Here is a 21,865-nt window from a genome sequence, read left to right on the forward strand (position 1 = left end):
CATGGAAAAAAATGAATATTTCTCCTTTTAGCAACCAATTTTGCTGTGTATGTTTTGATTATGTGTTTATCAAGTACCATGAGAATTCCTCATATTTGCCTATTACTTTATAGTTCATAAGTATTTTTACATTAGTTATTTCACTTCAGAAATAAGAGATGAATCATCTCTTCAAATTAAATAAAGATAGCTCTACTTTTTGCACTCGGGTGACCTATATAGATGTTTTAAAAATATTGAACCTTTTCTGTTTGGTTTTCAGGTTCCTGAGCTCATTTAAGAGGACAGTCTTAAAGCAAAAGAAGAAAAAAGAAGTGGTTGGATTTCTGGGAGATCTCTTCACTGACTGCTGTGAGTGCCTGGGATTCGTCCATGACTCGATAGAACTGGAGAAGTTCAAGTATGTTTTCTGGAGGGACCTAGGGCTGCACTACGTCAGGCAAAGAGTCTCCAGTGGTGGTTCCACGCCAAGGTGGGACCATGGCAGCCTCCAGGACAGCCTCGCGGGCTTCTCGGGACATCGCCAACGTGATGCAGAGGCTGCAAGGTAAGGGGCAGAAACGCCAAGGGTTTTTTGTTTTGTTTTCTCATATGCTTTAAATTTTAAATGCCAGCTTACCTCAGATTCTCTTCAGTTTGCTTGCGTTTTTGTTCAATTTTATGAAGCTGCAGCAGGGAATAGCACCGTGATGGCTTTTATCCTAGTGTTTTCAAACTAGTCCATGCTATTTTAAGATGCTGTCTTCTTTAAGTAGAAAAAAGACAAAGCTCCTTTTTTGGTTTCGTGTCTGCATTAGTGTGACCTTAATGGCTATTCAGTTCAGTGTCTGGCTGAGAACTGAGTCATCGGCAAACTGTCTTTCAATAAAAAATGACGATACAGCACCATGACAAGGCCCTGATAAGGATATCATGACAATGGTGGACAAATAACTATATGCTACAGTCAAATAAGTAAACCAGTGGTTTAGTTATCCCAGCGAGAAAGCTCTTGGACATCTAGAAAGTCTTTAAGCAAAAAGAGTCCAAAAGGCCCAGAGGGGTGTCATGACCTGACGAGATTAATGGCTCGTGACCCTGTGTGGACTGGAACCCCGTCCTTCACCTGTGTTCTTTCTCCAGCACCAAATGGTTTTACACAAGAGAGTTAACGGGGAAATGTTATGGCAGCTCATAGATGAATTCTTCAGTGTGAATCGTTCAAGTTCTTTAATTTGAAATTGAAACTCATAATTTTCCAAGGAGTTTTTGGAAGTTAATAACAATTTGGCCCAATTATGAATGGATTTTGCATTAACAGAAAGATTGGAATGGCTTGTGACTGGGTTAATTCCCAGAACCTTGTCCTTCCTTTCCTTTTTAAGTGAGTAGTTGATTTTTACTTTGTTCTGGTTCCTAAAATCAAAGGCTGTGAACAGTATGACTTCCATCTGAACTAGAAAAATATTAAAATAGGCTTTAAAATACACACTTTAATATGTGTATTCCTTGAACCAGAAAAAAGAAATCATCATCCACACCTACATGAAAATATTGCTTCTTTTGTCACAGTCCTCCTGTTACTTCTCTCAGGCTTCAAATGGCTGTTTTCAGGATATAAAACTGGCCATACTTAGCCGTGTTTGGCTCTAGGCTTTGTCAAGCGAGCTTGAGCATAATACTGTAGCTTGGCTTTTGAGCATGTGACTTTGCACCGCAGCCGTCATATTAATCTGTCACAGCCCCACTTTCCTGGCTTCTAATGCATTTAATGTGCACACGAGCAGTCATTTCCAGTTAGGCACTTTTCACTTTCAGATACAGACCAGACTCTCACCTCTGGCTGTTCATGACCCGGAACATGCTCCGATTTATAGAAAATCAGGCTATCAGTGGGAATGGGTGTTTTTCTTTGTCTGACCGGAGACCACCCGTTTGACTGAAGCTCCTGCAGTCACGTGACCCCCACCCATGTTCATCTGCCTGGGCTGATTTGTGGTGCTTCCGTGCAAGCAGTGTTTGTTTCCCAACAATTGTGGAAAAATCCCACTCGTCATGCTGGAAAGAACCTGGTTAGATAAAACACCAGATCCTTGCTGAATATGTGGGCATAAACCTCCTCCATAGGCTGAAAAACCTTTGACTGGGTCTCCCCGTTGCCAAGGATCTCCAGTTTAAGTGGTACATCTTTACTTGGGTGGATGGAACACTGAACTTGGAGTTCTTTACTCTGTCTTGTCCGTCTTTGCCGTTTGCCTGGGTACAAATGACTGAACCATTTTGTGCCCCCGTAACCTCAGCTTCAAAATGATGGAATGGAAACTTAGGGTTCTTTGCAAAAGTGTGGGAAGATACTTAGGTAACGAAGCAGATTTTCCTTTGAATGACTAAATGTGAAAATTCTGTGGATAAGATACATATTGACAACAAAGGAAAGGTGTAGAAAGTAAGTTTGAAACACTTAATTCAGAATCAGATTATGGTCCTACCAGCACTCTACTCTTTATACTTATTTTGGTTTGAGTGAAAATTCTTTTATTAAAGTAGTGGTTAGAGGTGAGAGGAGAGGGAAGGGTACTGATGCCTCAGTGTTTTATTTTTATTTTATTTTTTGTAGTGTAGCAGCATGGATGGACTTGGAGGACATTATGCTAAGTGAAATAAGTCAGAAAGAGAAAGACAAATACTGTAGGATATTGCTTAATGTGGAATCTAAAAAATACAACAAACTAGTGAATATAACAAAAAAGAAGCAGACTCACATATATGGAGAACAAATTAGGGGTTACCAGTGGGGAGAGGGAAGTGGGGAGGGGAATATAGGGGTAGGGGAGTAAGTGGTACGAACTACTATGTATAAAATAAATAAGCTACAAGGATATATTGTAAAACACAGGGAACATAGCCAATATTTTATGATAACTATAGACAGAGTATAACCTTTAAAAACTGTGAATCACTGTATTATATACCTGAAATAACATATAATATTGCATAGCAACTATACATCAATAAAAATTTTTTTATTAAGGTGATGGTTAGGAGTGAGAGGAGACAGAAGGGTACTGATGGCTCAGTGCTTTGTTCATTTGTTTGTTTTCGTGGATGTACAGATGGTTTTGCTTGAGAGGTGGGTGGAGTGGGGGAAAGCCCTGGAGTCCCACCCTCCCCGCACCCTAGGCCTGTGATGGTAAATGTCCTAATTTAGCATCTATGTGTTTAGGGACCCCACTTGCAAAATGTGGACTGTTTTCACCCTGCTCAGCTCTCTCAAGATTGTTGTCAGGCTCAGTGACATAATAGACAAAAGGTGCTTTAAAAACTATAAATACTGTCATATGGTCAGCTGTTCCGATTGTCATGGAAGAAAACTGGATGAGAAGGCACAGGCCTGACAGTTTGTTGCAAATTGGGCTAGTCATGCAGATTTGGGGAGGAATGTTAACCGTTTTTTTTATATTCTGTACTGTATAAAGCAAGTAACTGTATTACATAATGAAGGGACTATACTTACTGTATAATTTTTTTCCTCTCTAGTATAAGAAAAAGTTATAACATGTCCTAAGGGTACTTGACAAATTTAGAACAATAAACCTTACAATTCAGAAGGAGAGAAAATTCCTGAGCCCTAGATACTTATCATTAACTTTTAGCATCAATTATGTCATAAAATAGGTAATTGGTGACGACAAAATGTAAGATCTGTACAAGATGCAACACATCTAGCCTGCAACAGTGAAAGCCAAATGACAGGGCTGGAAGGAAAGGTGATCTGCGGATTTGTTTGTTAACATATTGATCTGCTGGGTTAATTTTGCCGATTCAGCTGGCAAGGCATCCTCTTCATCTCAGCTCTCACTGTGCATCCTACTGATGGCTTTGAACCCAAACAAGAGTCAGCCGGCCAGAGGAGACCTGTCTTCTGCCAGGGGTATTGAGTAACTTCTCTTGCCTGCTAGAACCTCCAAACGAGGGACCAAGGTCCTAATAAACGGAGGGCTGCTATTATTACCCAGATAATTAAGACAAGTGAGGGAATTTATTTGAGGAACAGGAAATTTTTATTAACTTAAATAAAACCAGAGTTGCTATTTTCAAAGTTCAAATATATAAGAACATTCTTCTAGAATCCTCTTCTCTTTGCCTGGATAGATAATCCACATAACTAATGTTTTTCCCCCACTCTAGGGTTTTATTGTCATATCAGCTCCATGTATAACTAATAAAAAGCATGTAACGTTGAATAATGGTAACTTGGCTTTCCTCTCTTGCTTATTTAGTTTACAACCATAATTGTTGACTGTTTTTCTGCTTTTAGTTTTTACTTCCAGTGCTATGAAATTAAGGCACACACATAGATTGCTACATAATGTAGCTGCTACTGTAGCAGTTCAATATTTCACCTTTGCCACTGTTTGTACTTGTTCGGGCATAATGTTTTAGGCTGGGCTCCTGAATTATGGATGAGCGGACAGACTGCAATGAAGAGTTTTGTTTGCTCTTAAGAAGAATGAATGTTTCTGTAACTTTTATCCATTTAAATATAAGCAATTTAATATTTAAATAAAAGCAAATATTAGACACTGGCATAATACAGGGCATTTAAAATTTTTTTTCTTTTTTTTTTTTTTGCGGTACGTGGGCCTCTCACTGTTGTGGCCTCTCCCGTCGCGGAGCACAGGCTCCGGACGCGCAGGCTCAGCGGCCATGGCTCACGGGCCCAGCCGGTCCGCGGCATGTGGGATCTTCCTGGACCAGGGCATGAACCCGTGTCCCCTGCATCGGCAGGCAGACTCTCAACCACTGCGCCACCAGGGAAGCCCAGGATTTTTAAATTAAAGTATCAGTGTTGATTATTTCAAGGCAGGGTGGCATCCATGCAACCTTACAGAGCAAGTGGTAAATGCCAGAGAAGACTCAAATGGGCAGGCTAGTGTGTCACGTAGAGATCAATTTTGTAAAAAAGAAGGATTGTTGACTACAAAGTTAAACTTTGATTTTTAAACCTTGTGAATAAAATCAAAGAGAGACAAATGAGGAAAGGAGTCAACATTTACTCTTGGAGATATATCTATGAAATTTGCTAACTGTTTAAAAAAAATAATCATGGCCTTCCCCTAAAATTGTTTTTATGATCAACCTTGAACTTTTTTGGTTAAATATATTATTTCCTATAAGTCTATTTTACTGTAAAAAAACCCCACAAAACCCTCAGACTAACAAAAAAGCTTACTGAAAAGTAGAATAAACAACTATAACTAATGAAGACTTAATTTTCTTTTAGGTTAACATCAAATAAGCATTGGTAGGAAAAATTTGCCATCTTGTGGAGATTCTGATTTTTTATAGTGCTTTAAAGATTACGTTTTGTTGCTTTGACTTAATGAATCTTCTTATTAAACTACAAAGTAGTGTCAAAGATCCATTTATCATATTTAGGCTGAAATTCTCCTTTTGGTTTAATCTCTTTCTTCCTATAATGGACATTATATGACAGCATCTCAAATTTAAATATAACACAAAAGTCAACAAAAACAATGATGTTTTGGAACATCATAGTTCAATAAATATTTGATGAACAAGTAGATAAATCATGATCCCTAAATTAAGGAATGGAAGATGAGATTAGTCAAAACATACGTTAAAACAAAGGAAGAGGGGCTTCCCTGGTGGTGCAGTGGTTGAGAGTCCGCCTGCTGATGCAGGGGACACAGGTTCGTGCCCCGGTCCGGGAAGATCCCACATGCCGCGGAGCGGCTGGGCCCGTGAGCCATGGCCGCTGAGCCTGCGCGTCCGGAGCCTGTGCTCTGCAACGGGAGAGGACACGGCAGTGAGAGGCCCGCGTACCGCAAAAAAAAAACAAAGGAAGAAACCAGTTAACTTGGCTTCTACTTTATTTGCTTTCTTTAAAAAAAATCTTTAACTGAATTTTAATCAAAATTGGGTTTTGACCATAAAATCATTTTAAGGACACCTGTCCAGTCTGAATGGGTGACTGTATTGACCCCTCAGATGTGTGTGTTGTTTTTGTAACTGTCGTGCTTTAAACACATTTTTCCTTCCTAAAGATATATTACATGTTCATATTACTATTAAATGTATTAAAGCATTTACATTTGTATAATGCCCTATCCTCCAAGCTTTTCCTTCTGCAGAGCCTTTTATCCACTGTGCATTATGGAGAAAGTGCCTGAAGCCTTCAGGATTTTTAAAGGCCTGTAAAAATATTGGCTCTCAAATAGAAAAAGAAAACTGCTAAATCAAAATTCACCAAAGTTTACAAATGCTAAAATTATGTCAACTACCTTGAAGGTAGAAATTGGGTCAAAGGCGTGCCAGTGCCCTATACGTTGAGTAGCACAGTGCATGTCCTAGTATGGACAATTCGTAAGTATTGTTGAGTGAATATAATATAAATACTTAATATCAGACTGATTTTCAGCGGTGGAAGCAGGGAGACTAGGAGGGTCAACTTTGATAACTCGGAAGAGAGATAAGAGTGGCTTTGACTAGATATTAAACAATGGATAGAGACAGAAGTGGTAAAAATCTAGATATATTTCGAAAGTAAAGCCAAAAGATTTTGCTGATGGATTGGCTGTGGTGTGTGAGAGAGAAGAGTGAAAATTGGCCCCTTCATTTTTCATTTGGAAATGAGGAAATATATAAGACTGTTGGGAATAAGGTTGAGAAGGAAAATCAAGAGCTCTGGGGGACATGTTACATTTTAGGTGGCTGGTGGACATCCAAGAGAGTAATTGAGTGTCTGGGACTGTAGAGATCAAGGGAGAAGATACAGCTGGAAAAAACATTTGGAAATCCTAAGCACATAGAGAGTATTTAAAGCTGTGGGATGGGCTGACACCACCCAGGGAATAAGAATAGATAGAGGGCTTCCCTGGTGGCGCAGTGGTTGGGAGTCCGCCTGCTGATGCAGGGGACGCGGGTTCGTGCCCCGGTCCGGGAGGATCCCACATGCCGCGGAGCGGCTGGGCCTGTGAGCCATGGCTGCTGAGCCTGCGCGTCCGGAGCCTGTGCTCCGCAAAGGGAGAGGCCACAACGGTAAGAGGCCCGCGTACCGCAAAAAAAAAAAAAAAAAAAAAAGATAGAAAAGAGGTTTGAGAGCTAGAACATCCAACATCAGGGGCAGGAGGATGAGGAGAGCCCCACATATGAGACTGAGAGCTGCAGCCTCTGTGGTTAGAAGAAAGAAGACAGAAGGCTTCCCTGGCAGCCAAAGGAGAAAGTTCAAGGATGAAGTGATCAATTGTGTTGATGCCATTAATGTTCTTTACATGTGCAGATTTCAATGTTTATAGCACATAAAAAGATTATGTGTTTTTTATATATAAATATCAGGCCTGAGTTGATGCATATAGTTTCAAAATCATTTCTGGAAGAAGAAAAGAATGGTCCTGTGCGTTGCCCATAAAGAGTTGCAGGGTTCTTGGAAGTTAATTGGATAAGAGCAATTCCTTAAGAATTAATTATATAAATAAAATTCTGTATTGATGTTGAGCCCAATCAATAATGCATCCTAAGGATAAAATAGCTCTCACTCAGGCCCTAATCAGCTCTCCATCCTTGTGGAGTTGGGGACCCTGCTGTGAACTGAAGGATTGTCCTTGTGAGAATGGTGCGTCCACTGATGCCATTTTGGACACCTGTGTGTGACTCTCGCATCTCAGTGCACCTCCTTCGCTCATAAATCTCCACTTGCACCCCTTGACTTTATCTTTCTAGACTCGTTCCACATAAGAAAACTAAGAGCATTCCTCTCCTGTTTTGGAGAAAGTCTTTATGGAGTCGGTGTCATCTCTTTTCACTGCTTTGGTCATTGTTGAGTTAGCTCCTCTAGGACGTAATGAAACTATGACATTCAAGGTGTTTGGATTATCTGAATCATTGTGACGACTTTGGAATTGCCCCTCCATTGAGACTGGGGTGGTAGGTACCATTCCCCAAAATGCTGTAACTGAATTTGGGAAAACGACGTTTGCATTTGGGAGAACTCTTTCAATCATTGTGCTGGTAGCTATTTAACTCCGCCTGTGTTGAGTCAAACCTGGGGCCGTGGGTTGGCCTCTGTAAGAAAATGGAGGCCACACAGGTGCCCTTGAACTTTAGAGTTTCATGAATGTATAATTTAGGTAATAGATACCGATAAAGGGAAAAAGTGCTAGACTAAATGTCATGTGATATATTCCTGATATATCTTAAAAGCCTTATAGAAGCAATTCACACCCCAGGTTATTATTTTTCTCTTATATTTTCCTTCTAATTGGAGCTAATGAGACTATTGACACATTTTTTATGTGCTATTCACACCTAAATACATAGTTCCTGATCTTTGCATGACATTTTGTAATTAAGCAATTATCAGTCATAGGATTCAGTTAATCATGTACTCATTTAGCTAGAAGTTATCGTGTAAGAATATATGCCGCTTTGCCATAATTCTGAGGACAGGCAAATCATAATTTTCTGTTTGTTTTACTCAAATAAATGAATGAAAATGGGAGAAGGAGGAATTGACAACTGCCAGAGTCAAGGTGAAATGGTTTATGTAAGATTTTAAATTCCTTGGATGTAGTGAAGTTTGCTTTAGTATTTTTTAAATAGTTTCTATGGTAACCTATGTTCTTTTTGTTTCCTCATTGTTCACAATGACCTCTTGGATTAAAAACAAACAATTCCTTCCTCTGCTGATATTAATCTTTCATGTTTAGTAAACACTGGTCCCCACCCATGTTTTAAAAAAATTATTTACCTTGAATTATACAGCTGTTCTCCATTCTTTTGCTTCCTTTCTCCTCACGTGCCACCAACATTGTTCACATGGCATTTTGAATCCCTTTTATCTATTTATTCTTTATTATACTGATGACTTGTTTACTGATTTGGGCCAGGAGCCTGCACGTCTGGAGCCTGTGCTCGGCAATGGGAGAGGCCACAACAGTGAGAGGCCCACGTACCGCCAAAAAAAAAAAAGCAAAAGGAAAAAGCGTAGATAGAAAAGAGGTTTGAGAACTAGAATATCCAACATCAGGGGCGCGAGGATGAGGAGAACCCCACATATGAGACTGAGAGCTGCAGCTTCTGTGGTCAGAAGAAAGAAGACAGAAGGAAAATTTGAAATTTCCAGGACTTATCTTGTGGGTTTTTTTGTTATTGTTGCTGATTTTCTTATTATTTTATGGACCATGGTGTTCATGTTGCCAAGAATTACACTAATTACATACACATGGTCACAGTTTTCAGCTCCTTTACTTTTCTGAGAGTTCTCACAGATTTTTATCCACTTGTGGTTGAAATGAGCATTCATTGCTCTAATATAGAAGGGAAAAATGTGGAATTCTTACCCAGAAACCCGGGAGCTAAACAGCACCCTTGATATTATAATGAAAGAGATTGTTCAAAATACAACTCCAGTTGGGTCTTTCCCCCTGTTTCAAAGCCTACAGTGACTCATCATAACCTTTAAGATAAATTCATTATTCGAAATGGATCTTCCTATGTGGCTCCTTTTAACTTCCTGTCTTTGTTTCTGATCACCCTCCATAAATGATGTTGTTTCCACCACCCTGAACCACTTCTGGTTTTCCTCAAGCTAATTTCCGTCTCACTTCCATGTGTTTGCATGTTCTCTTTCTCTCTGTCGCTCTCTCCCCTTTTTCTTTTTCTTTACCTAGACTTGGCTCAGGCTTTAAGACTCAGATAGCACATTGTCTCCACTCTCCCCATGCCACCAGCCAAAGTGAAACGACTCCTCCTTTGTCCTCTACTGTCAGTATGCTTCTGTTAAAGTACTGATTATATCAGTCTGTCATGGTTTGTTTCTTTCTCTCTGTGTCGCATTAGAATATTCGAACCTTGAGGGTAGGGGTCTTGTCTTAGTCAACTTTGGATATCCAGTACTGAGCACAAAACTTGACATGTAGTAGGTACTCAGTTCATCCAATTGTGCATGCCTGCATTTAATAAATATTTTTTGAGCCTCTGCTGTGTCCAAGTCCTCTGACTACAGATGTGAATATGATATATGGGGTTTCTCTCCTTGTGGGGCTGTAGTCTACTGGAGTGACATGATAATTAACAAGGAATTTATAAACTGGGTGATAGATATGATGTGTAAGTATATGTTTGATGAATAAATGAATGAATAAATGAAATTTCCACAAAACACGCAGATGTAATTAAGTAAATTGACCAGCCTAGCAGACCATTTAATGGTCTAAATTATCTTCATGTAATCTTTTACTCTGCCTGAGTTGAAAACACCTTATTTAAAAGCCCAGGTCCCAGTTTTATAGAACTGGTGTGGTTGTTTAGATTGGAAGTGACTTATCGTTTATAATTTGATGTTCTTATTTTGAAGATGAAGTGACAGAGTTCTTGAGCAGTGAAATGATAAGTAAGGTCATAAGTAGATATATGAGGAACTCCCACCTCTGAGAAAATTGAGGGGTAACTTGCTTTTCATACATTAGTGCATATTCCTTCAAGATTATTCTTTTGCATAGTTGCTAATGATCAACTGGATCATTATGGATAGGAGACAAGACTAGCTATGTAATTTTTTATTTTGGCTTAGTACAAATAAAAGTGTGGGCCCTTGTTCAACAGTTATTAAGAACAGTTAATATGCAGCAGAACATTGAGCCACGTGTAGGGCCGATCTGGGTATAGGGCCCATCTGGGTGCAGGGCCCCATACAGTACCCAAGTCACACACCCATGAGGCCAGCACTGGTAGGAGATCAGACTTGGGAGAACTTCAGACCCTGAGGGCCACTGCAAAAGCAAAATTCAGAGGTGGAAGAGGGTGAAGAGGAGAGGAAGCAAAACATCCAAAGGAGCCCTTAGCTATCTCAGAATTGTATCTGAAACAGTCTTGTAGAAAAGGAGGACTGTCTCTCTCACCTCATCTCAACCCTTCCTTGACTGGAACACAAAGCTAGTCCTTGAGCGCTTGAGCGCAATCAATCAACTGGTCTGTGGGTTAAATATACTGGGGGCCTGGGAGCCTTCCCATCACTTACAATCTTATCTTTCTAGGTTTCAAAATAACTTATCAAAAAAATGATTCATGGCCACTTAGCGAATTGAAGCTTGCTTATACATTTCATCAAAAGGAAAGATCATTTTGATTATTAATTATTTTAATATCCAGTTTTCTACCAAAAACATTTAGGTTGTACTGAATAATCATGATGGGAAACTAGGAATTATTTTCTTATTTCTAGATGTATTCACGTTAATTATATCCCTTTAATATCTCTGTTCTACGATTAGTAGCACTACAGTCAAATTTGTAAGAAATGTGATACAGGCCATATGAAAAGATTTGGTGGAAATTTCTTGTGTCTTGACTTCATCTTATTCAGTAAACGTTTGAAAAATCCCTAAAGAGTGCATGATTTTTGTGTTTACAAGTCAAAAGGCATGAAAACATATGGTTGTGAAAGCATTGCCAAGTTCATGGGTCTCATACAGTGAGTGTCACATATTCTGAGATCATTTCATGTTCTAATGTTACGATACTTTTCTATTTTCATAATTATGCTAGGTAGACACCTATGCATAATTAATGAATTTAATGAACTAATACAAAGCATAGTTAAATCAGACTGGAAACGTGTATACAAATAGCACTCTTTTTTTATTCTTTTCCATTATGGTTAATTATAGGATATTTAATTTAGTTCCCTGTGCTGTATAGTAGGACCTTGTTGTTTATCCATTCTGTATATAATAGTTTGCATCTGGTAATCCCAGACTCCCAATCCGTCCCTCCCCCCCGCCCCTTGGCAACCACAGGTCTGTTCTCTATATCTGTGAGTCAGTTTCACTTTCGTAGATAAGTTCATTTGTGTCAGAGTTTAGATTCCACATAGAAGTGATATCATATGGTATTTGTCTTTCTCTGACTTACTTCACTTAGTATGATAATCTCTAGGTACATCCATGTTGCTGCAAATGGCATTATTTCATTCTTTTTTATGGCTGGGTTGTATTCCATTATATATATATATATATATATACATACATATATATACACACACACACACACTCACCCCCCCACATGTTCTTTATCCATTCATCTATTGATGGACATTTAGGTTGTTTCCACGTCTTGGCTATTGTAAATAGTGCTGCTATGAATATAGGGATGCGTGTATCTTTTCAAATTATAATTTTGTCCAGATATATGCCCAAGAGTGGGATTGGTGGATCATATGGTAGCTCTAGTTTTAGTTTTTTGAGGAACCTCCATACTGTTTTCCATAGTGGCTGTACCAATTCATTCCCACCAACAGTGTGGGAGGGTTCCTTTTTCTTCACACTTCTCCAGCATTTATTTATCTGTAGGCTTTCTGATGATGGCCATTCTGACCGGTGTGAGGTGGTACCTCATTTTAGTTTTGATTTGCATTTCTCTAATAATAGGGATGTTGAGCATCTTTTCATTTGCCAGCTGGCCATCTGTATGTCTCCTTTGGAGAAGTGTCTATTTAGGTCTTCTGCCCATTTACAAGTAGCACTCTTTAACATTTCTGTTTGGTTTTATAATGTCTGTTTTCTATGAAATACACGTCTCACCTTTGTGATAAAATGGCACCTGCTCACCACCACAGTAATCAGACAAAGAAGGAGTGGTGGTCCTGATGTATTTTAAAGCCTTGTATATTTTTTTCTTTTGATACTTTGTACTTTTAAAAAGAACAGTTTCATGACACCATTGAGTCTTGGACATACTTTTTGAGTTTAATATGATGATAGCAGGGGTCACATAAAACTCCATCAAGTATCTATAAATATTTGGAAGATGACCAGTTATATTAAAAATATCACGTTGTCTGTTTAACATTACCCATAAAAATCTGCATTTTTTAGATTCCCTAGGTAACACTCAGTGATTGAAATCTAAGTGTCCTGAAAGGCTTATAGAATCTTATCATTTTTGAGGGAAAACTCGTAAAAGATCTTGTCTAACTCTGATTTTTAAAGATGAGTAATTGAAATTCCTGAAGATTAAACAACTTTTACAAAGTCATGCATTTAGTTAAGGCAAAATCAGACCAGGACCTTAGATTATCTGACTTTCTCCAGAATTATGGAATTTTCTCCTCATGATAAAATTATACGGCTCATGAATAAGCATTGCCTTTTCAGCTTTGTTCTGAGTTGAAAAGCAAGGTTGATATTTAGTGTGTGCTTAGTTCACATAAAAACTTACACTTTGTATTTACCTCTAATTAGAGCACATTTTACAAATAGCTGGAGCTGTTGAGGGCATAGCCAACGTCTGTCTCAACTTTGCAAAATATGGTAAATGTTCACTGAACAATTGTTGAATGGATATTAGGTTAGGAAAGTCACCTCCTCTGCAGTGTGCCTTTGGAGAGAGAGAGAGAGAGAGAGAGAGAAAGAGAGAGGGAGGAAGAGAGGGAGATAGGGGAAGAGAGAGAGCTCATCACTTGACTTTTTAACTGTTGCTTCAATAGGGCTATTGCAAAAATTTCTCTGTAGAGATTACTTATTTGCTGTAGTCACTTGAACTAGAAATTATTAACTATAGGCTGTAGCTTAAAAAATAATGTTATTCTCAAGGACGCTTTTTCTTCTGAAAGCTTTGCCATGCAATTGACTCGTTTCTTTGCATTTGTGTGATCTTTTGTTTGTGAAATACAGTAATGAGTGGCCATTCAGCAGATATTCCATTCCTACAGCAATTATAAATTGAACACCTCCTATGTTCCAGATACTGTTAAGCATAGAGGATCTTACTCTGAAACTGACAGTCGTGTCCTGTTCCTTATGGGACTTCAAAGCTAGTAACCAGTTTGTAACCACAATTGAAGAATTTTGCCACGGGTCACTCTGGACCGGGGGCAGAGGATGCTTTGGAAGTAGGTTGACATTCCTTCTGGTCAGACGCCAGACATGGCCCCAGGAGCCTCCCTGGCTACCACTGTGCAGATGCTCTGCCTCGGGCACCGGCCCTTCCTCATGTTAATTCTCATGCCAGCTTTTGGGAAGCAGGCCACAGTCTGACAGAATTGCCAATGAGCTCCCCTTCTCGCCACACTCCAGATGGGCCTTTGGTTTGTGGACAACAAACTGTGGCTCCTTTTCTCTAAGCACTGCCAAGCCACGGACTGGGAGGACAGAGGGATGAAAGACACTCGCTTCCTTCCCCATGGCACATCCACAGTGCGTTTATGCCGCAGATTTTTAATGTTAACCTATTGTTCATTATACCAGGAAAAGTTGGCTTTTGTTCTGTGTCCAAGACTTTTAGGAATAGTAATTGTTAATTATTACTTTCCTGAACTTCGTGTTTTAACTTTGGTTTGGGGAAGATATGAACTAGTTGAATGGCATACTCTGCCCATTTTATTTAAAACCAAGCATTACTCTAATGAACACATATAGCTGCAAGAGTGATTTAAAATAATTTTTAAATTACTAAAAGCCCCAATCCTTGATCGCAACTATAAAAATATCTTTAAACATCTGTGTTTAGAAAAACAAAATTGTTCCTATGCTCCAAACTATAAAGAAAGCCTTTCTACCCAGAAAGCTATGTGCAGTTCCAACCTGACATTGGTTTTAATTGGCTCAGTTATTGATGCTTCAGAAGGGGAGTTTTATCAGGGAAAAGTTGAATCGGGCTTAAGTGCTAACCACTGGACTCAAGTGCTGTAATGCCTTTCTTCCTGGCAGAGTTGCTTCATAACCAGCTATACATTAATGACAGCTTTTATGTGTTTGATAAAGATAACTATTTCCTGTTATCCAAAATAGCTTCTATGTAGGTCAGATTATCAATGCAGAACATTAGACACTCCCTTTACATTTCAAGAACCATCAGTGCTTTGAAATACCAAGTGGCTTTTGTTTCTGGTTTGAGAGAGGAAACATGAGTCCATTTTTCAAAAACGTCTCCATTGCTAGTTGACTATTTAATAATTTAAGATAGATGTCTAGAAAATACAGAGATTTTTATCATTACTTTTTTAGCCAGATGGGCTGAAAGAAAGAAGTCCAAATGGAAAGCTAGTAAGATTGCTATACTTTAAGCAAAAATATTCTTCATAAACTATAGTAATTGTTTTTAGCATTTTATCAGTGAGATTAACCAAAAAATGTATTAGACAGGTTTCTAAATTTTTTCCCAAAATTTAGATAACTTAATTTTCTCAGATTATACAAATAGTATGTTTCTTAAAATTCAACCATTATAGAAAAGTATAAACAACAAAGTGATAATGTCTCCAATTCACTGAGGTAGGTGAATAGATGACAGGTAGATAGATGACAGACAGATGTATCTAAGTATTTTGGTGGATATCCTTCTACGTGTTTTTCAGTGCACACACCTATAGAGGAGAAAAGCTGGACGCCCTGCTGCCGGCGGGCGAGCGCATGACCCCCACCTCCCCCGCCCTCGCGCTGCCACCCAGTGTAGCACAAACCCGCGCGTCCTGGCCGCCCCTTTGTACACACCGCCGCCGAAGGAGGCTCCGAGGGGGCGCAGGCTCAAGCCCTGCGTTTTCTCTTCTTTTACTTTTTTTTTTGACTTTAGAAGAGAGAAGAACAGAGTGTTCGATTCTGCCCTATTTATGTTTCTACTCGGGAACAAACGTTGGTTGTGTGTGTGTGTGTGTGTGTGTGTGTGTGTTTTCTTGTGTGGGATTTTTAAAGAAATGGGAAGAAGAAAAAAAAACCTCCCTCCTTCCCTTTCCTCGCTCTCGCTTCCCTTCCCCTTCCATCCCTCCGACGCCCCCTCCTCCCGCCCTTTTTCTTCTGTTTGTTTTTTTGTTTCGTTTTGCTACGAGTCCACATTCCTGTTTGTAATCCTTGGTTCTTTTATTCTCTGTAGTTTTTTTTTAATGCAACAATATATAGTGCACTTCTTCACACGTCAATAAATATAAATCTACAGTGACATTGAACAGCTAAATAATATTCCATTTTAGATACGCACCGTAGTTGGTTTAACTAGTCCTCTTTTGGGACTCACTTTTCACTATTATAAGTAAGATTAATAATCTTTTGACGTAGGATGCTCTTCTTTCTGTATTGGATTTTACATTAAGAAACAGACTAAATGTGATATAGTTTATACTTTTTAAGAATCAGTTGTATAATCATTTTAGTGAGCAAGTTTTCAAAAGAATAAGATGGTGAAAATCTAATTATCATTATCGGTGACTTAAAAGTTTGAATGTAAGTTTGTATGTTCCCCATTACTGTGGAATATTTTCTCATGAAGTCCCCACACATTTTCTCCAGATATAGTCAAACTACCTAATCGAGAAGGAGAGTAGCTCTCCTGGTATCTGCATCTGATTTAAATGGGAACTTCTGAAAGGAGATTTATGTCAGGAGCTGATGCTTCCTTTCCTATGAACAGACTGATTCCCATTCAGCGATGGGCAGCACCATCAGTAGCATTTTATTCAAAATGACACAAACATTTTTGCAAAACAATACTACCTGTGTTATAATTACACTGAATTTAGTCCTCATATTGCAGAATATAATCTTGAAATCAAGAATGCAGGACAAAAAATAATCTCCAACCCTGAGGTAATAATGTGTAGGCAGTTGAGGGACTGGAGTTTTATTTTCCTTTTCCTTGATTCACCCAGACCACTGGCTCAGTTTGATGCTGTGAGTGGGAGGGAGAAGTTGCGAGAAGTCAGGAAAATAATAGGGGCCAAGACGCTACCATGCTGTGATGCTGTGAGTGGGAGGGAGATGCTGTGAGTGGGAGGGAGAAGTTGCGAGAAGTCAGGAAAATAATAGCGGCCAAGACGCTACCATCTTGCCTTGTATTCCTGCCAGTGATGATTTCACCTGCAGAGCAGTTCCTTTAGTGTGAAATACACAGATGCTCTTCCCTGGCTGGCCCCTGCTCCTGCTTCTACATTGTGCCCTGTCTCACAGTTACTCCTATTTTATTCCTCAGCTCAAGGTTAGTGGCCACAGAGCGGGTGCCTGTCCCACCAGGTTAGCGCTTTTGGTAGGACTCACTCAGTCTCTTAGTCTCTCCCTCCCTGCCTCCCTGACTTCTCTCTGTCTCTGTCTGTCTCTCTCTCTCTGAATAGTAACTACTTAAAACTCGACAGGTATTAACTAAAAAATAAAGCACCTCTGGGTCTGGTTTCAGATCATGAGAAATTTTTATTTATATTCTACTTGTTCCAGAAAGGATTGAAAATAACAAAAATACACACAACCCAATGCAATTTGTTTTCAAATGAGGAAGCGAGTAAGTGATACCCACTGGAAAGTACTAATTAACATCGCCTTCCTTCTTCACTTCGTGCAATGTCCAAGTTTGGACAAGACAATGTCCAATGACATTGTCCAATGTCCAATGTCTCCAGCTGAGGGATGAAGAGCTCAGGATACTGGAGGAGTGGAGGGTGGAGAAGATGCACAGTGTCTTATCTCCAGGTTGCTGAGTGCCAGACTTTGGCATCCATTGAAGGAGCATAAAATGAGTGGACATCAAGGGGCGAGACAACCCAGGACAAGGAACATCTGGATAAACAAAGTGACTGGGGGACACTGGGGATGAATTTCGAAAGCCTGTGTGGCCTTCTACATGCAGCCTGTGACTGATTGTAAAGGACTCAGGATGGAATCAGTAGGGAACACATACCCCTCACCCTCACTCTTCGTTTAAACAGTCTCATATTGCCCAATGCTTAGACCTCATCATATGAACCATTTCTCTCAGTGCTGTTTAGATTTCATTCCTGTTGGAACTGTTGCTAGTCTAGTGACTCTCAAATCATTTCAGATCATGATTTGTAATCTTGTCTGCGGGTGTCCAAGGTGCCCTCTGCCCATGGCCTGAACTTCATTTTTACACTTTAGCTATTCAGCAGGGCTGTATCCTGCCAGGATCCTTTGTCCTTCAGGAAAGGAAAACATTTACATCCTTATCGTGCTGTGGTTTTCTCATCTGACTTAGGCTGGTATCGTTCATCTGCTTCATTTACCCATACCATTTGCTTCTCAGTGGCACTGGTGGTTGAAAGTTGACCTTAACCTATTGCTGCCTCTTCTTTGGTTTGTCTCAAATGTATTGATTAGCCCAAGTTAAGGTTGAATACGCAATTAGGTGAGCCTCAGTTTCTTCAATTAACCCTGTGCCCAGCTAGGTCTACTGTTGTTCACGGTCTTTTTTATTTTTTGAATTAAATTAAATTAAATTAAATTAAATTATTTATTTATTTATTAAAGGGAAATTTTTTTTTGAATTTTAGAATTTTCTTTACTTTTTTATACAGCAACTTCTTATTAGTTATCCATTTTATACATATTAGTGTATATATGTCAATCCCAATCTCTCAATTCACCACACCACACCCCCCGCCACTTTACCCCCTTGGTGTCCATAAGTTTGTTTTCTACATCTATGTCTCTATTTCTGCCCTGCAAACTGGTTCAACTGTGCCATTTTTCTGGATTCCGCACATATGCGTTAATATATGATATTTGTTTTCTCTTTCTGACTTCCTTCACTCTGGATGACAGTCTCTAGGTCCATCCACATCTCTACAAATCAGCCAACTTCGTTCCTTTTTATGGCTGAGTAATATTCCGTTGTATATATGTACCACAACTTCTTTATCCATTTATCTGCCATTGGGCATTTAGGTTGCTTCCGTGACCTGGCTATTGTAAATAGCACTGCAAATGAACATTGGGGTGCATGTGCCTGTTTGAATTATGGTTTTCTCTGGGTATATACCCAGTAGTGGATCATATGGTAATTCTATTTTTAGTTTTTTAAGGAACCTCCATACTGTTCTCCATAGTGGTTGTATCAATTTACATTCCCACCAATAGTGCAAGAGGGTTCCCTTTTCTCCACACCCTCTCCAGCATTTGTTTGTAGATTTTCTTTTTTTTAAAATTTTATTTAATTTATTTTTTTATACAGAAGGCTCTTATTAGTTATCCATTTTATACATATTAGTGTATATATGTCAATCCCAATCTCCCAATTTGTTGTTTGTAGATTTTCTGATGATGCCCATTCTGACCAGTGTGAGGTGATACCTCATTGTAGTTTTGATTTGCATTTCTCTAACAGTTAGTGATGTTGAGAAGGTTTTCATGTGCCTCTTGACGACCTATATGTCTTCTTTGGAGAATTGTCTATTTAGGTTTTCTGCCCATTTTTTGATTGGATTCTTTGTTTTTTTAATATTGAGCTGCTCTTTATATATTTTGGAGATTAATCCTTTGTCCGTTGATTCGTTTGCAAATGTCTTCTCCCATTCTGAGGGTTGTCTTTTTGTCTTGTTTATAGTTTCCTTTGCTTTAAGTTTCATTAGGTTCCATTTGTTTATTTTTGTTTTTATTTCCATTACTGTAGGAAGTGGGTCAAAAAAAGATCTTGCTGTGATTTATGTCAAAGACTGTTCTTCCTATGTTTTCCTCTAAGAGTTTTATAGTGTCCGGTCTTACATTAAGGTCTTTAATACATTCTGAGTTTATTTTTGTGTATGGTGTTAGGGAGTGTTCTAATTTCATTCTTTTACATGTATCTGTTCAGTTTTCCCAGCACCACTTATCGAAGAGACTGTCTTTTCTCCAGTATATATCCTTGCCTCCTTTGTCATAGATTAGTTGACCATAGGTGTGTGGGTTTATCTCTGGGCTTTCTATACTGTTGCATTGATCTATATATCTGTTTTTGTGCCAGTACCATATTGTCTTGATTACTGTAGCTTTGTAGTATAGTCTGAAGTTAGGGAGTCTGATTCCTCCAGCTCCATTTTATTCCCTCAAGATTGCTTTGGCTATTCCGGGTCTTTTGTGTCTCCATACAAATTTTAAGCTTTTTTGTTCTAGTTCTATAAAAGATGTTGTTAGTAGTTTGATACGGATTGCATTGAATCTGTAGATTGCTTTGGGTAGTATAGTCATTTTCACAATATTGATTCTTCCAATCCAAGAACATGGTATATCTCTCAATCTGTTTGTGACATCTTTGATTTCTTTCATCAGTGTCTTATAGTTTTCTGAGTACAGGTCTTTTGCCTCCTTAGGTAGGTTTATGCCTAGGTATTTTATTCTTGTTGTTGCAATGGTGAATGGGATTGTTCCTTAATTTCTCTTTCTGACCTTTCATTGTTAGTGTATAGGAATGCAAGAGATTTCTGTGCATTAATTTTGTATCCTGCAACTTTACCAAATTCATCGATTAGCTCTAATAGTTTTCTGGTGACCTCTTTAGGATTCTCTATGTATAGTATCATGTCATCTGCAAACAGTGACAGTTTTACTTCTTCTTTCCCAATTTGTATTCCTTTTATTTCTTTTTCTTCTCTGATTGCCATGGCTAGGACATCCAAAACTGTGTTGAATAATAGTGGTGAGAGTGGACCTCCTTGTCTTGTTCCTGATCTTAGAGGAAATGCTTTCAGTTTTTCACCATTGAGAATGATGTTTGCTGTGGGTTTGTCATATATGGCCTTTATTATGTTGAGGTAGTTTCCCTCTATGCCCACTTTCTGGAGCGTTTTTATCATAAATGGGTGTTGAATTTTGTCAAAAGCTTTTCCTGCATCAATTGAGATGATCATATGGTTTTTATTCTTCAATTTGTTAATATGGTATATCACATTGATTTGCACATATTGAAGAATTCTTGCATCCCTGGGATAAATCCCACTTGATCATGGTGTATGATTCTTTTAATATGTTGTTAGATTCTGTTTGTTAGTATTTTGTTGAGGATTTTTGCGTGTATATTCATCAGTGATATTGGTCTGTAATTTTCTTTTTTTGTAGTATCTTTGTCTGGTTTTGGTGTTAGGGTGATGGTGGCCTCGTAGAATGAGTTTGGGAGTGTTCCTTCCTCTGCAATGTTTTGGAAGAGTTTGAGAAGGATGGGTGTTAGCTCTTCTTTAAATGTTGGATAGAATTCGCCTGTGAAGCCATCTGGTCCCAGACTTCCATTTGTTGGAGGATTTTTAATTGCAGTTTCAATTTCATTACTTGTGATTGGTCTGTTCATATTTTCTATTTCTTCCTGGTTCGGTCTTGGAAGGTTATACCTTTCTAAGGATCTGCCCATTTCTTCCAGGTTGTCCATTTTATTGGCATAGAGTTGCTTGTAGTAGTCTCTTAGGATGCTTTGAATTTCTGTGGTGTCCATTGTAATGTCTCCTTTTTCATTTCTAATTTTATTGATTTGAGTCCTCTCCCTCTTTTTCTTGATGAGTCTGGCTAAAGGTTTATCAGTTATGTTTGTCTCCTTCAAGAACCAGCTTTTAGTTTTATTGATCTTTACTATTGTTTTCTTTGTTTCTATTTCATTTATTTCTGCTCTGATCTTTATGATTCCTTTCCTTCTGCTAACTTTGGGTTTTGTTTGTTCTTCTTTCTCTAGTTCCTTTAGGTGTAAGGATAGATTGTTTATTTCAGGTTTTTCTTGTTTCTTGAGGTAGGTTTGTATTGCTCTAAACTTCCCTCTTAGAACTGCTTTTGCTGCATTCCAAAGGTTTTGGATCATCGTGTTCTCGTAATCGTTTGTCTCTAGGTATTTTTTGATTTCCGGTTTGATTTCTTCAGTGATCTCTTGGTTATTTAGTGACATATTGTTTAGCCTCCATGTGTTTGTGCTTTTTACGTTTTTTTCCCTGTAATTTATTTCTAATCTCATAGTGTTGTGGTCAGAAAAGATGCCTGATATGATTTCAGTTTTCTTAAATTTACCAAGGCTTCATTTATGACCGAGATGTGATCTACCCTGGAGAATGTTCCATGCGCCCTTGGGAAGAAAGTGTAATCTGCTGTTTAAGGATGGAATGTCCTATAAATATCAATTAAATCTGTCTGGTCTATTG

At 38.7% G+C, this 21,865-nt stretch overlaps 1 protein-coding gene across 1 annotated transcript in view; it reads left to right on the plus strand.

Annotated features, from left to right (window-relative positions):
• Positions 1 to 365: 365 nt before the first annotated feature.
• The window catches only part of SYNE1 (spectrin repeat containing nuclear envelope protein 1), a 456,348-nt gene continuing 434,848 nt past the window's right edge, over positions 366 to 21,865 (plus strand). The window contains exon 1 of the mRNA XM_067701747.1: positions 366 to 547. Coding sequence (XP_067557848.1) covers positions 481 to 547 — 67 coding nt within the window. The 5' untranslated portion in view covers positions 366 to 480. The remainder of the gene's footprint in view (positions 548 to 21,865) is intronic.

The sequence above is a fragment of the Pseudorca crassidens genome, chromosome 13, assembly GCF_039906515.1.
Source record: "Pseudorca crassidens isolate mPseCra1 chromosome 13, mPseCra1.hap1, whole genome shotgun sequence".
Lineage (NCBI taxonomy): Eukaryota > Metazoa > Chordata > Mammalia > Artiodactyla > Delphinidae > Pseudorca > Pseudorca crassidens.